Source organism: Haliotis cracherodii, unplaced genomic scaffold, assembly GCF_022045235.1.
Source record: "Haliotis cracherodii isolate W230 unplaced genomic scaffold, xgHalCrac1.p SCAF_8, whole genome shotgun sequence".
In the NCBI taxonomy this organism is placed as follows: Eukaryota; Metazoa; Mollusca; class Gastropoda; order Lepetellida; family Haliotidae; genus Haliotis; species Haliotis cracherodii.
Window position 1 is genome coordinate 44,395,600 of NW_027266341.1, and position 15,020 is coordinate 44,410,619.

General features: G+C 38.2%; 1 protein-coding gene across 4 annotated transcripts in view; it reads left to right on the forward strand.

Annotated features, from left to right (window-relative positions):
* Positions 1–15,020, forward strand: part of LOC139449915 (sodium/bile acid cotransporter 7-B-like) — a 97,364-nt gene that overhangs the window by 3,338 nt on the left and 79,006 nt on the right. For all 4 annotated transcript variants that reach the window (XM_071231519.1, XM_071231521.1, XM_071231520.1 and 1 more), the window contains exon 2: positions 1,773–1,855. In XM_071231519.1, the coding sequence (XP_071087620.1) occupies positions 1,773–1,855 (83 nt within the window). The remainder of the gene's footprint in view (positions 1–1,772; positions 1,856–15,020) is intronic.

Sequence of the window (15,020 nt, forward strand, 5' to 3'; positions counted from 1 at the left end):
AGACATGAATTTGAATAAATTGCATGTAGACATAAATATAAATATTAGATTGCATTTTTCAAAAATAGACACCATCATCTGAATAAACACACTCATCTGAGGTTTGTTATCACTGGTTATTAAAAGAATTGATATAAATAATACACTTAAACTCTTTGAAAAACTGTCCTGGATCTCATAGCTAAGTAAATAAGAGCTGACTTGTCATTTGGCTTATTCACTATGGCCAGATTAAGACCACCTTGCCAGAAGTGTGACTACAGAGAACAGAAAAATAACATCAGGCACCTAAAAGGACAGCTCCAACAAGGAACACAAACACCAGAGAAATACCTGGATGCCATAAGTCATACACTGAAGTTAGGTTGAGGGAGAGAATAATAATGTTTGTCTCTTTGTATTAATGTTAAAGATAATGTAATATAGAGCTGAATAGTGATGAGTTAGTACACATATAGAGATGCTCCAAACTCTCTGTTGTTTTCTGGTGTTGTGTTTTTCTGCTTCTGACAGTCCAATAAGAGGAAGGTGATTAGCCATGCAGTCAACACTGTCCAAAGCTGTTTCTGTGTGTGTGTGTGTGTGTCAAATAGTGTGTGTAACAAATGGGTGGATACCTGAACCTTGGAGGACAAGGACGTAGTGATCGTCGTAAAATATTCAGTTCAGTTGTCTGAAAATAAGGGTTGTTTCAAAGGTGTTTTGCATTTGGCATGCATGAGGTCAATTGTGAAGCTGGTGATATATGTTTCTGATGGGAAAGTTTGGGGGCATTCAGGAAAACTTTTGGATGGGGAAGCGTCTGTTTTTGGATACAATGCAAACACCTTTTTACATATAAGATGAAATAAGTCCATATTACCATGATAAATCAATGTAGATTTAAAAAATCATTAACAAAGAAGGGTAACTCTCTTAACTTTATATCTATTGAACTATTAACCAAACAAGTACTTTATACTGCCATCCAATTGAAGCTGGTGACATGGTTTATATAAACTATATATATTACTGGAAAACTAATATGCGAAAAATGATGCAATGTACATGATGTATGGAATCAACTTCTGATCTTGCAAACTGATCAATATTATACCCAAGTTGAGCTGGGAACTGATAATCAATCTGCTCATGCTGGTGCTGTCTCCTTGTTTATTATAACACTTCACACAGGTTTTCCTATAAAGAACTCATTTATCATTTTGATTATACTCAAACCATTTGCAGTAAAATCAAAGTTCAAATTTTCTATTTTTTTCAGGATAGAAAATTGTCTAGTCCGTGGCCACATGACCGACAAGGAATAGAACACTTGATATGACCATTCAGTGATAATACAAATTAATCTGTTAATGTTTCATGAAAATACTTTGTTATGAATATATTTAGGTATTATGTCTGTGCCTTTTTTTAAATGGACAAAATGTGATTCACGATAACAAAAAGATAATTGATGTCTTTGAAATGATAATGGGAAAAAAACAGGTAATTTTAAATGATTTATACGAACAAAGTGATATTTTGTTTATCTCGTATTCATGTTTTCAGATTCCCTTGAAGCGAACAACAAATACTGCTTTTGCTTCTCGATGCTTTCTGTTACTGGTTTTGCGTTGTTGACACAGATTTTTAACAGGTTGCTGTGACATAGCAGGAATGTCATTGACTGTAGAATTAAGCAAAATTTATCGTTTACTGAAAGAATTTAGCAGCATATAAAACTACATTTTCAGCCTTTTATTTTTTATTTACAAAGTATTTTCTTTTACCAGGATTCTTGAAACCAGAGGTAACTGTGAAGTACATTGGAGTGTCCATAATATTCTTCAACAGTGGCCTTTCATTGAAAACTGAGGTATGTATTGGCAAATATTGTAAATTTGGTTCATATTTCAGCGTGAAATTATTAAGAGTGGTCAGTAAGAGTCAAGTAAGTTTAGAAACATGTTGAGAGTACAAGAGATGCCAAACATGAGTTGATATGCCCATGAAAAGCCTATTGACCTTATCTGACTACTTGTATGGTTGTGTGTTCTGGACATCAGCTCGGCTGTATGGTAGCCTTGTATAGTAGTGTGTTCTGGACATCAGATTGGCTGAATGGTAGTCTTGTATAGTAGTGTGTTCTGGACATCAGCTCGGCTGTATGGTAGCCTTGTATAGTAGTGTGTTCTGGACATCAGCTCGGCTGTATGGTAGTCTTGTATAGTAGTGTGTTCTGGACATCAGCTCGGCTGTATGGTAGCCTTGTATAGTAGTGTGTTCTGGACATCAGCTCGGCTGTATGGTAGCCTTGTATAGTAGTGTGTTCTGGACATCAGCTCGGCTGTATGGTAGTCTTGTATAGTAGTGTGTTCTGGACATCAGCTCGGCTGTATGGTAGCCTTGTATAGTAGTGTGTTCTGGACATCAGCTCGGCTGTATGGTAGCCTTGTATAGTAGTGTGTTCTGGACATCAGATTGGCTGAATGGTAGTCTTGTATAGTGTGTTCTGCACATCAGCTGGGCTGTTTGGTAGTCTTGTATAGTATGTTCTGCACATCAGCTGGGTTGTTTGGTGGCCTTCTATAGTTGTATGTTCTGGACATCAGATTGGTTGTGTGGTAGTCTTGAGTAGTATAGGTAATGATGGTTCTGCCGCAACCCCACTGGAGCTGGATTTATATACCTATACTGCTACTACAGAGGGAATATTTTATGTGTAAATGATTATGCGATTTAACGATAGTCATGAGATTAAGTTAAATTGGCTCTAGCTCACCAATACCTGGGGCCAATCATTGCTTTAGATGAGTCTAAATGGTAATAAAAATATTCTTCATTATTTTTATCAATAAAGCGATATTCAACATTTTTATTAAGTTCTTCGTTCATTTTACTAGGAGACCAGACTATATAACTATACTTTTCTTGTAAATTGATTAGAAACAATTGATAACCGTATTTGGTTGGTTTGACATCACTGATATAATAAAAACCTTGTGGTAATTCTCTCCATTTAATAGCTTTTTCGATCTCCATTATTATATATATTTATGTAAGCATTTGTCTAAATGTGATCAAACGATAGTAAGCAATCTATTTTTAATCTCCAACCAGTTCTTTGGTTTTGGCACGGAATAATTGACGCGCTTGTTGCCTCCCCTGTTCTATGAACTTTTTTTTCTCGTCTTTGCTAATACCACTGGTCTTACGAGATTTTGATCGAATCTCCTGCTTCATTGCGTTGTATTTGGTGAGTTCTGACAGCACTAAACGAAACTCATCCTCGGATATCTTACAATCGACCATTGCTGTCGAAATATGATCCTCAATGCTGTTCAACTTTGCTTCGGCGAGTATCCGAATACTATCGTGTTTTAATGCTTTCTTTTGTAACCTACGAGAAATGAATTTTATCGCTATTCCTGCCAGTCCGAGACTCTGGCGCCTTTTTCCAGAGCATTCACGGCTCTGTGATACTTTTTATACAATCCAAGTCTCAACTCCTATCCTTCTCTATTCGATGTTTTATGTCGCTTATTTGATGTAATCGAAATCCATCAACAGTTTCCATCTTTTCAATTGCTTCATCGAGCGCTGGATATAAACTCATAGTGTATATTACGAATATATAATAGTCTTTAATTGGTCTTGCTTAAATGTTTTGAGAGTATACATCAACCTTATCAAATGTATATTATACGGCAAGAATATCTTAGTAAGAGAAATACTACCACTTTTAATAATTTGGACCCCCTCGAGGGTTGCAACGGGCGATGCTCCAATATGAATTATACTGCAACGTTGACGCTGTGTTTCTTGAGATATAGGCCGCGAGTACGATACCACTATTTATTATCATATAAAAATTCACAAAAACCTAACACTGGGTAAAGTACCGGGCCGCCCAATCATAAGTGGCAACGGCACCACAACCGAACTCATCAGCAGCTTCGTTGACGAACACATTAAAGAGTTCGTTAAACACTATCCCAGCTACATCAGGGACACCACCCACTTTATCCAAACCGTGGGCACCACCCACCTACCACCCAATAGTGACATCATTCTGGTCACTATGGACGTCACATCCCTCTACACCAATATACCCAACACGGAGGGCCTCCGTGCAGTAGCTCAGGCCATTAGACGTTTCAAGCCAGACTGGTCCATCAGCCCCACCAACTTACTCTCTTTACTTAGACTTGTTCTATATAAAAACAATTTTGTTTTTAACAATGAACACTTTGTTCAAACCGGAGGAACAGCTATGGGTACCAAACTAGCCCCATCATACGCAAATATTTTCATGGGAGAACTAGAAGGAAAACTCCTTAAAAATACCACTGATAGCCCCAACTTATACGTCAGATTCATAGATGATATTTTCCTCATTTGGACTTCAGGCTACACAAGGTTAGAATCTTTCATCAAAGAAATGAACCAATCACATCCCACAATCAAATTCACTGCTGAATTTTCTAGAGAAAAAGTAGCTTTCCTAGACACATGGGTCATATTCAACCAAGGAACCAATCAACTGGATTTTGACCTATATTGCAAGCCCACAGATACACACTCGTATCTGTTATACACCTCCTGTCATCCACGACACATCAAAGTCAAAGGACCATACAGTCAATTCCTCCGACTCAAAAAGATCTGCAGTTCGCAATCACAATACGAGTTCCATAGCAACAATCTAGTAAAATATTACCTCAACAGAGGTTATCCGAAGAAAATTCTCTTGGATAATGAAACAAAAGCCAACGCTAAAGAGAGAACATTACTCTTAACACCCAATAAGACACCTTCCAAAGACACTAAACCAGTGATCTTTATTACAGATTATGTACTCAAGGTCAGCTCCATGATTAAAAAATCCTGGCACCTACTCCAAGGATCAGATACGTGCAAAGACACCTTCCGAGTCCCACACATCATGGCATACAGGAAAAACCGCACTCTCAGAGATATCCTAATGAGAGCGGCTATGACCTATCCACCACTCAAACCACAAATTAGTGGCCGAACGGTGCCCAATTTAGATGACAGTTGTCACAAACAGGTCTGCAAAATATGCACAAACTTGAAATTGATTAACACCTTCACCAGCCACACAACAAGGAAAAAATATAAATGCCTTCCGCACTTTACTTGCAAAAGCAGAAACATAATCTATCTGCTCAATTGCACCAAATGTGGCAAACAATATGTTGGTGAGACCAAAAGACACTTTTGCATCAGACTCAAAGAACACTTTGCCAATATAAACCACCAAAGGGACAAACCTGTCGCCAACACTTCAACTCCATAGGACACTCAACTAGAGACCTACACTATCAAATCATACCACAGCTAAAAACAGACCCTGAGTCAGCTCAGAGCACGGCCAGACGCCGGTCCATTGAACTCAAATGGATATTCGATCTCAAAACCATCCACCCGCAAGGCATGAACGACAAGATCTAATCCTGGACTTCCCCAACCCACCCACCTATTCTATTTATTATCATAGTTAAATTATGTCCCTTACCCATCATAACATAAGGTGGGGTAATGACAATATTCAATAGCCACTTGATGTTTGCTTCGACCATAGTCCATTTATTCACACCGTTGCGAGTAATATTGTACAAAGTGTTTTTAAGGAGTCTACTAACGCTGACATCGCTTAAATCTTCTAGATTACCCGTGAATGTAACTTCTTTCCGCTTGTATACATTATCATTTAAGTGTAATGCGTATAACTTACCATCGGTACCGGGTTTACCGTATCCTTCTGTGTCTCCAAGATCGGAAAGCGCAATTGTATTACATTTGTCTGAGCGTTCCAGGGCCTGATGAATCAACCATTATTTATAATATGGAATGTTACACTTAAGTATCCTATATGTACAGGTTGATGTTTTACATCTAATACAGAAATTTTAAGGTCTTTAATTTTTTATATTGTAATGTTGAGATTCCGTTCTACCGCTATTATATTTTTCATCTTTAACTGGAACACATCTGAGCAGAGTTGAAGGACTTTCTAGTTGAATATTATTTGTCGTGCTTATTTGATCAAGATGGATGCACAACTCTTTATAGGGAACTAAATCGGGTAAAGCACGTGCCTTTGATGATTTCTTGTGAAATGATGCTTCTCCATCTATCCATCCAAGTGTAACTGCTAAGTTCGTTAAAATGTTTGCATTATTTTCTCCAGGGTCGAATTTCAGTCTCCCAGTCACCTCATTTTGTGTGATACTAACACCATGAGGCTTAAAAACTTCATCATTGAGTGAGCATACGCTGTAATACCCATCAGGTACATTAATGAATTTACTAACAATATTATAGTCGTTTTTATCTAATATCAATATATTATGATTATTTCTTGCAGCACATATATTGGTCCACAGCGGGTAATACGTTATATCGCATAGAGCGACTTCGAGTTGTCCATCCGAGTTATCGATAGTATGAAGCAGTTCAATAGACTGACCATTTGTTATTCACGGGAGTGTAACATACATATTAAATATACAATGATACTATATCATAACTTAAATATGAAATCATCTTACATTACTAATCAATCGATTATAGTAACTGCCTCTGGTGCTGAATTTTTCGTTTAATTCCCCGATATCTTTGGAAAGTACAGGGTCACGGCAACTAGCGATATAATGGTGCACGATTGGTTTCACAATCCGATGCAATTTTGGCAGAATCAGTTAAACTTTGCCATATGGTGTGCCACAACGGGATATATTCCCCAGGATATATGCTAAATAAGTCTGTTATAACATTTCACGTGTACTATCAGATTAGACGTATACTTAAAGAAATTAGTGCTCCGTTACCACATGATCGAGCGTGGAATTCCACAAATAATAATTATGATAGGTCCGCGTATGAGCGTATTTGTAATGAATTTAATATTTCTACGAGTAAAGATTGGCGTATTAAAGGAGCAAACCATGGCCTAGGTGTTCCTTACACAGGGAAAATAACCGTCAAAGAAGAAAGCGATTATTCATATAATATAAAGAAGTTAATAAAGGTCACATTAATTTGCCTAAGTTGTTGCATACCAGCAAATTTTACGTAAGAATATATGATTATTTTCTAAAGACACATAAATGGTATTAAGGCTGGGAACTTTCGAGTAACGATTGGAGGGGGGATATTATGAGTTTTAAGAGTGGTTTAATTTATATTGTTACAAAATTTATACAAATGAATGATACCGCAAATGCTTGGAATGAATTTCTTAATGATAAAACGGAAAATAATTTTACTAACCCAGGATTTGTAAGAATTAATGAATCGATAAGAACTTATGTATGGGCAATTCTCGGAGCACAATCGCAAACACGAACGGGAATCATCGGTTCTGGGACGGCGCTCGATGCGCAAAAACAGTTTGTCTCAAATGTGGAGGACGCCATTAATTCACCAGTTGACATACCATCGTCTATAAAGCGTTTTCAAGATGTATTACAGTACGCTCAATCCAAAGTGGACTACGTTTATGCGCCGGGACTATACATGACTCCGAGTAATATGGAACTTAAGATCGGTCAAGTGATAGGCTATAATAATAAAATTGTTATTGCTACCGATCAACAAAAACCAGGTATAAATTCAGATATTATTAACGTCGAATTAATAACGCAAACAATCACAGGCGAAATGGTAATAGTCAATCCACAAACACCAACTATCGCTCAACTATCTACTGACGCACAACCACAAGTGTCACCGCATATTGCGGCTAAAAATCAACAACATATCGATGAAAAAACAGCGCTTGTATTAGGTGGAGTCGCGGCTGGTTTACTCATGATTTGGTTAGCGAACTGATTTGGTTAAATAGTTCTTAGCGGATACGTACAACAGCCCTACGATTGCTATGATCAGTGCCCACAAGTTTTGACTAAGCCAAGTGGTGGTCTTTGCTAATGAATTCAAGAGCCAGGAAACAACACTCCCTATTATACCGGGAAGTGCAGCTGCCGCTTTCTCAGGGAGCTTTCCCAGTGCTGAAACTAATGCTTTTAAATGCTTTTTTATCCACTCTTTTATCCACTCTTTTATACCATTCGACGTAGGCAGTGATCCGCCACCACCTGTGCCACCTGTGCCACCGGTTAACGCGAGAGTCAAAGTCGATATAATAAATCCCAACGCAGTTAAAATACTGGCAATTTTTATTCCCTGTTCTCTGAACAATGTTTTAATTTTATCAGCCAGTGTAGTGTCATCGTGAGGACTTGATCGATAGTTTCTCGTATTCGACTGATTTGCGAACGAAGTGCCTTTCTATTACTGGAAGCTGCATCGAGGCGGGCCGATCTTTCGTCTTCTTAGTTACGCAATCTTTCCGCTACGCGGCGTCTACTGAACTAATCGCCCGCCTGTTCAAGTTTTGTTTTCTCGTAAACTATATGCTTGTCGATTTCGGATATCTTGGCTGTATTATTCATGAGTTCTCCCCGCATTGTTCGCATTGCCTTGTCAAGACCTCGTAATTCCCTAATACTAAACTCTGAGGATGGTACCTGTAACGTGGAATTATCGTAATAGGTATCTAAAATTTCTCCGAGTCCTTCCGAGGCCACCATCGAGGAAGCTTCCAAATTATCTGTGTTGTTAACGAGTTTATTACGCACAGTCCTAAGAACCTTAGTAGTCTTCGCGGAAAGACGCGAGTAGTCTACAAAACCTAATTTATCATGAACAGTGCTGATACCGTGTTTACCGGCTATCGTAGACAAGGCTAGGGGCTTACGAGTACGATAATGCATAAGATCAATATCCGGTTCGCCACACAGTCTCAATATTCCTTTACTATCTATCTCAAACTTTGAATAGTCACGACCAATAGGACTATCATCTTTAAAGGTATCATAATAATCATCAACGGCTGGTTTCAAAAGTTCATCATTTACGGTTGGTGTTCAAAAGTTCATCGTTAAGATTCATAAAGCTGGTTTCATCAGTATCTTCGATTGGATTCTGGTTATCAAAGTCATCAAAGGTATCTAGATCAAAATCATCCATTTTTATATTAAACATAGGGTACATGTTTTCAATATAACAATGTCTTCGCAATACGGACGCAAGTTAAACCCACAACGTAGACTTCGAGATCCATTAGGGGTCAAAGCAATTCTTCAGTCTGTAACTATAACTAATAACTCTAGTACCATCGATCAGAATCATACGCTTCTGGTTCGCTTTCCTAATCTCGGCGTACACGATGTGTTAGTTCCGGGAACTGTCCGACTAGCATTTACGATTAGTTTGACTTCTACCGACGTTAACAGGGAGCCCGTTCAGAACATAGGTCGTGCTATCGTTAAGAAAATCGCCATTAAAATTAGCGGTAATGAGGTTTTGAGTATCGACGATAGTGATGTATACTATTGTTACATGGATCTCTGGAGAACGGATAAAGAGCGGGAAAACTTACAGTACTAAGGTATTTGTAATAAGAACACATTGAGACTGCGCGTGGGCGCTGATAATGGTGATGATACCGTCGTAAAAGATAAGGCCATTGCCGACGCATTAGGTAACCCATTCTATGTTCCCCTAGACTTTGAATTACTAGATTCCCACATGCCCTTTTATAAAGCATCCCTAAACGATAGGTTAGAATACGAACTCACTTTTAATGACTACGGTAGAGTAATCAGATCTGCTGAAGATGCAAGCTATTCCATTGACAATATCTCGCTGGAGTACGATATGATAACGGATCCCGAATTAGCCAGACAAATTCGTAACCAGTATACCGGAAGTTTAGCCATTTTGTACGATCGCGTGCTGCGACACCGAAAGATCACAAGAGACAAAAAAGATATGATGTGGAATATCAATCTAAACGTCCCCATGAGGTCGTTGAAGGGTATTTTAATGTTGTTCGAGGACCCCTCCGATGCGTTTAAAAGAAATACCGAGAAGTTCTACAATCCCAAGATTACAAAAGTAGAATTGACTATCGAGGGCGTTCCTAATCAACTATATAGTCAAGAAATGCTAGCGTATCACCAGTGGGATGAGATTAAAAAACTTCCTTCTATAAAACATTCCCCGGAAGTTATCGCGGTCGTGAAAGATCTGTCTCTCGGGAGTGTATCGATGGGTGAATACCTCACCATGAAGTACGCGCTATGGCTAGACATGCGAACCACGGACGATGACCAACTACACGGCAGTGGGAGGAGAATAGAAAATGCTAGCGAGGGTGTCACCATACAGATAACGAAGCTTCAGGAATCAGCTGGTAAATTAAACATATAATTGTACGTGATTATGGATGCGCAACTTAATATACAGAATGGGCGATTCGTGCAAGCAATCTATTAATAATCTTTTACCTAAAGATCCGCACTGCGCTATCATATGCGGGCAAACAGGCTGCGGAAAAACAGCTTTTTTTCTAGATATTTTACAAAGTCATTATCGGGACATTTTCGATCATATTATTATTCTGTGCCCGACTATAAGCGTTGATAAAACATACCTATCGAGAGATTGGGTAATGAATGACGCCGGGGTACACAGAGTCGATCCGGGTGATCGTTTACAAGACTGTTTACGAGTATGTCACGAAAAATACAAAGGAGAATCAACTCTTTTCGTAAGAGACGACTGCAGCGCGAGTAAAGAACTCACAAAAAAGAAAGATATGCTTTCGTATTTAGCATTCTCCGGTCGGCATACTCAACATAGCGTTTGGGTACTTACTCAAAAATACAACTCTGTCCTGAAAGATCTCAGAGAGCAGACCAAATGGGTAGCCCTGTTTCATTGCAAAGACCGAGATTCATTTGAGGAATGTTTACGCGAAAATTATGTTATTTATACCAAGCCCGAACGAGATAAAGTCAGAAAACTGTTATCAGCAACGAAGCACTGTAAACTCATATTAAAAACCGACCAACCAGCTGCTTTTGCAATTGCTAAGCAAATTATAGCAAAATGTAGCAAATATAGCAAAATGTGCCAAATTGAACATTAGCGGTTAATATGACATAATGTAGTTCGAAATCATCATTCTTTCGCAACAGTTCATTATTACGGGATGTATTGGATATGCCATATTATATTATGTTAGACTTAAATATCTCCTTAGGTATTACATTATGGAATGCGACGAACTCATCGAACAAATGCTCAAAGAATCTGATGCAGATCAAAATGGAGATAAATCTTTAGATAAACATAGAGAAAGACTCGCGGCTTTGGTAGCTGGTGGAAAATGTTCCCAATATTGGGGAGAAAATTATAACACTGAAAAAATTGATAACATGAACGACGAAGAAATTAAAAACCTGTACGCACGTTACGAGTCTAGACTGGGAGCTACCATGACTAAAACGATAGGGTCGGCTATATTACAACTATACACAGTCGTAGCTAGTACGTTTCTCCCTATCCCGGCAGAACATCGCATGTATTTATGCGAATCACTCGAGAAAGACCCATTCATCGAACACGCTATAAGCTCAGTGAGCTGTGAGTTTTATCATAGATACGAAATGTTCTTAGCTCCACTCACCACAGCTTTAATAACGGCTAGGTATTGTCAATTTAAACATTCGTGCCCACTTAATAATATAAAGAACGAAGTTCAAATAAATAATGGAGACTCAAGTGACACCACAGATTGCGAACGAAACTGCACAACCACAACAGATTGCGGAACAACGAGTGAATGAGGAACCACCACCAGTGAATGAGAAAACACAACATGTGAATGAGAAAATACTTAAAGCCAGATTGACAAAGAATCCTTTGAAAATAGTCGCAGGAAGGAAGGGAGGACTGGTGAGGAAAGCGAAATTAATAAATAATTGAAATATTAATCCGATTAAAACATGGGCACTAGTAGGAGTTGCTGGTATAGCGGCTGTATGGTTCTTTTATAAGACCGGAGAAGAGAAAATGTCACCCCCAATGCAACAACAAGTTCAATTAGAGGTTAGCCCCTATACAATGCTATAAGAAGCATGACTACTCCAGTTACAGACGGTAAAATGTTAGTAAACGCAACGTATCATTCAGCGGTGGTCACCGGCTTGGCCATTGGCTATGCCCGTATAGCTAAAATGATTACTAAAGCCACACCTCCCAAGCTAGATTTTAATAGTTATGTTATACCAATGATGGTTCTGGATATTGGATTGGCTATTGTAACGAAGGATATGCTCATCAAACAAGGACTTATCCCGGAAGACATAATGAAGTAATTAAACATTTGAATATTTTATATTATTAAACATATGGCAACAATTGCGAAGATGGTCGGTGGAGCTATTGTTAATGCTCTAGCTTTTTCGGGGAGTAATTATTTATTTTCTACTTTGAGGGAATCAAAGGCTAAAGAAGTTGAAGAGGAGCGTAAACGACATAACGAAGCAATGGAACAACTCCAAGCAGCCCAGTCACAATATACGCAGCAGAGAATGAAGAGATTAGATTTTATTCATGAAGAAATGCGTAAGGAAGGACATTCAATTCAAACGTTTAAGGATGTCGAATCTGCCATGCACGAATACTTCCTTGTTTATGGGAAAAAACTTGACCCAATACGGAGACCAACAATGTAGTGATTTTCAGCTATACCATAACTACGCATAAACAACCAGAGTGACAGCTGTGGCTATGCATAAACCATGACCTAGTTAGGGGAGTCAGAGTGACAGCTAATCTATAAATAGCGTTGGCTGACTGCCTAATCAATAGTGTAGATGTGATTTGCATTTAGACAAATGATATGATAGATGTAAAACCCATGATCCATTGCAGATTTACACTCATGGGGAAAAAAACTCTATGTAACCGACGCTGTGTTGAAATTTACTGCGGTATACACAATTATTACATCAGGCGCGGAAACATAAACTATACATGTTCTGTATGCGGGATAGGGGTCAAAGGTCGTTATTGTTTATGTAAGGAACACGGTGCTGATAGGGTCAGGAACCAGATTATTTATGCTAGGAAGAGAGATTACATCAATGAGAGGAATAGGTTCGAGAGAATACGTATTTAGATATATGAAAAACAACCAATTAGACATTTGTCTCATTTTGCATATACCATTCAACCACAATGTTTTTTGTCAGAGAGTTGAAGGCTATGGCAAAGCAACGTGGTCTACATGGATATTCTCGAATGAGAAAAGCTGAATTGATTACCTAACTAGGTTTGGAATACAACAAACCCCAGACTGTTAGAGAACTCAAAGCTCAAGCAAGAAACAGTGGGCTAAGAGGTTATTCTCGAATGAGAAGAGCTGAACTGATCGCTTTACTAGATAATAATCAACCTAATGATGATGATAATGATGTTGAGAATAAACAGCAAGAATTAATATTTGTACCCACATCCGCCGTCTTTGGTAAATATCTAAGAGGTTGGAAGATGGATATTAATTCCAACATGGATGTTAACGATATTAAGCCCATCATATCGAGTAAAATTACATAGTATAAAATACCAGCTGACGATTAAAATGTTATTGAATGAAAGTTACACAGACGATAGCACCGAATATACCGAACCATATTTCCGTAGCAATCAAGAAGTTATAACCGAATCCAATACTTTAAATGCATCATTAGATATATCAATTCAGAGAATACAGGAAACTTTAGAACGCTGGACTAATAGAGGTTCGGGTTGGGGTGTGGATAGAATCGACAGTTTATATGTAGATATAGCAATTTATATGCCCTTCAAAGGTGGATCTTATATAGATTTACCCCCGTATTATAAGAAGAAAAAAGCCATAATTAACATAAAAAATAAATCCGATGACTGTTTAAGAATGATGATAAGATCTGCATTGTTCCCCATAGATTCTAAATTTGCAAATAGACCTTCTGGCTATTCCCAAAACGATGGACTCAACTGTGATGGTATAGTCGAACCTCCACCAATCTCACAAATTGATGAGGTGGAAAAGCAAAATAATTTAGCTATAAATGTTTTCGGACATTCTAAAGGAATTGTTGTACACAGGATAAGCTCCGCTCCAGAACATATTCCCAGAATCAATTCATTTCTGATCGAAAAAGATGGAAAATATCATTATACGTGGATACGTGCGAAAGATGCCTACATGGGTACAGCAGACAAGATCTATTAGAAGCGCATAAAGAAGACTGCAGAGGTGTTGGACAGCCGCTATCAGGATCGATATGCCTAAAGAGGGAAAAAATATATTAAAATTTGAACATTATTGTAATCAAATGCCAGTACCGTACGTAATTTATGCCGACTTCGAAGCGCTTATCAAAGCCATAGAAAATACCAACCAAGATAATAATCAAGATAGTAGTTTTACTTACAAAACTCAAGAACATATTCCTTGTGGGTTTGGATATATAGTTGTAAGGTATGATGGGAAAACAAACACTCCCGTGATTTACAGAGGTCCTGATGCATTGTGAAAGTTCCTAGAATATCTACAAAATGAAGAGAGAATAATCAGGGAAAATTTATCGCCTAAGAAACCCATGTGTTTGACGAGGGATGATTGGAGGGCCCATAAGAAGTCAACTAGTTGTCATGTTTGTAACAAACCCCTTACTGGGGATTCCGTAAGAGATCAATGTCACGTCACGTGCATTCCTAACAATATGGAAAAATACATATCGTTCTCGTTGACTAAACCTATACATTATAGGGACAAGGATGGGAAATCTAGAATAAAGCAAAGTAATGGACTTAGATTCATAGACTCCGTACAGTTTCTGTTATCTTCCCTGAACAATTTAGCTAATGCGAACACTCCCGATGACTTTGCAAATAAATATACCGATAAGATAACACGTCATTTGTTGCTGAGGAAAGGTGTGTATCCTTACGAATACATGGATGATTGGTCTAGATTCGAAGAAACTGAATTACCACCCCTGGAATCATTCTATAGTAACTAAACAGAATCTAAAATAACAGATGCCGATTATGAACACGCACTAACGGTCTGGGATAAATTAGGTTGTAAGAATTTAGGTGATTATCACAAT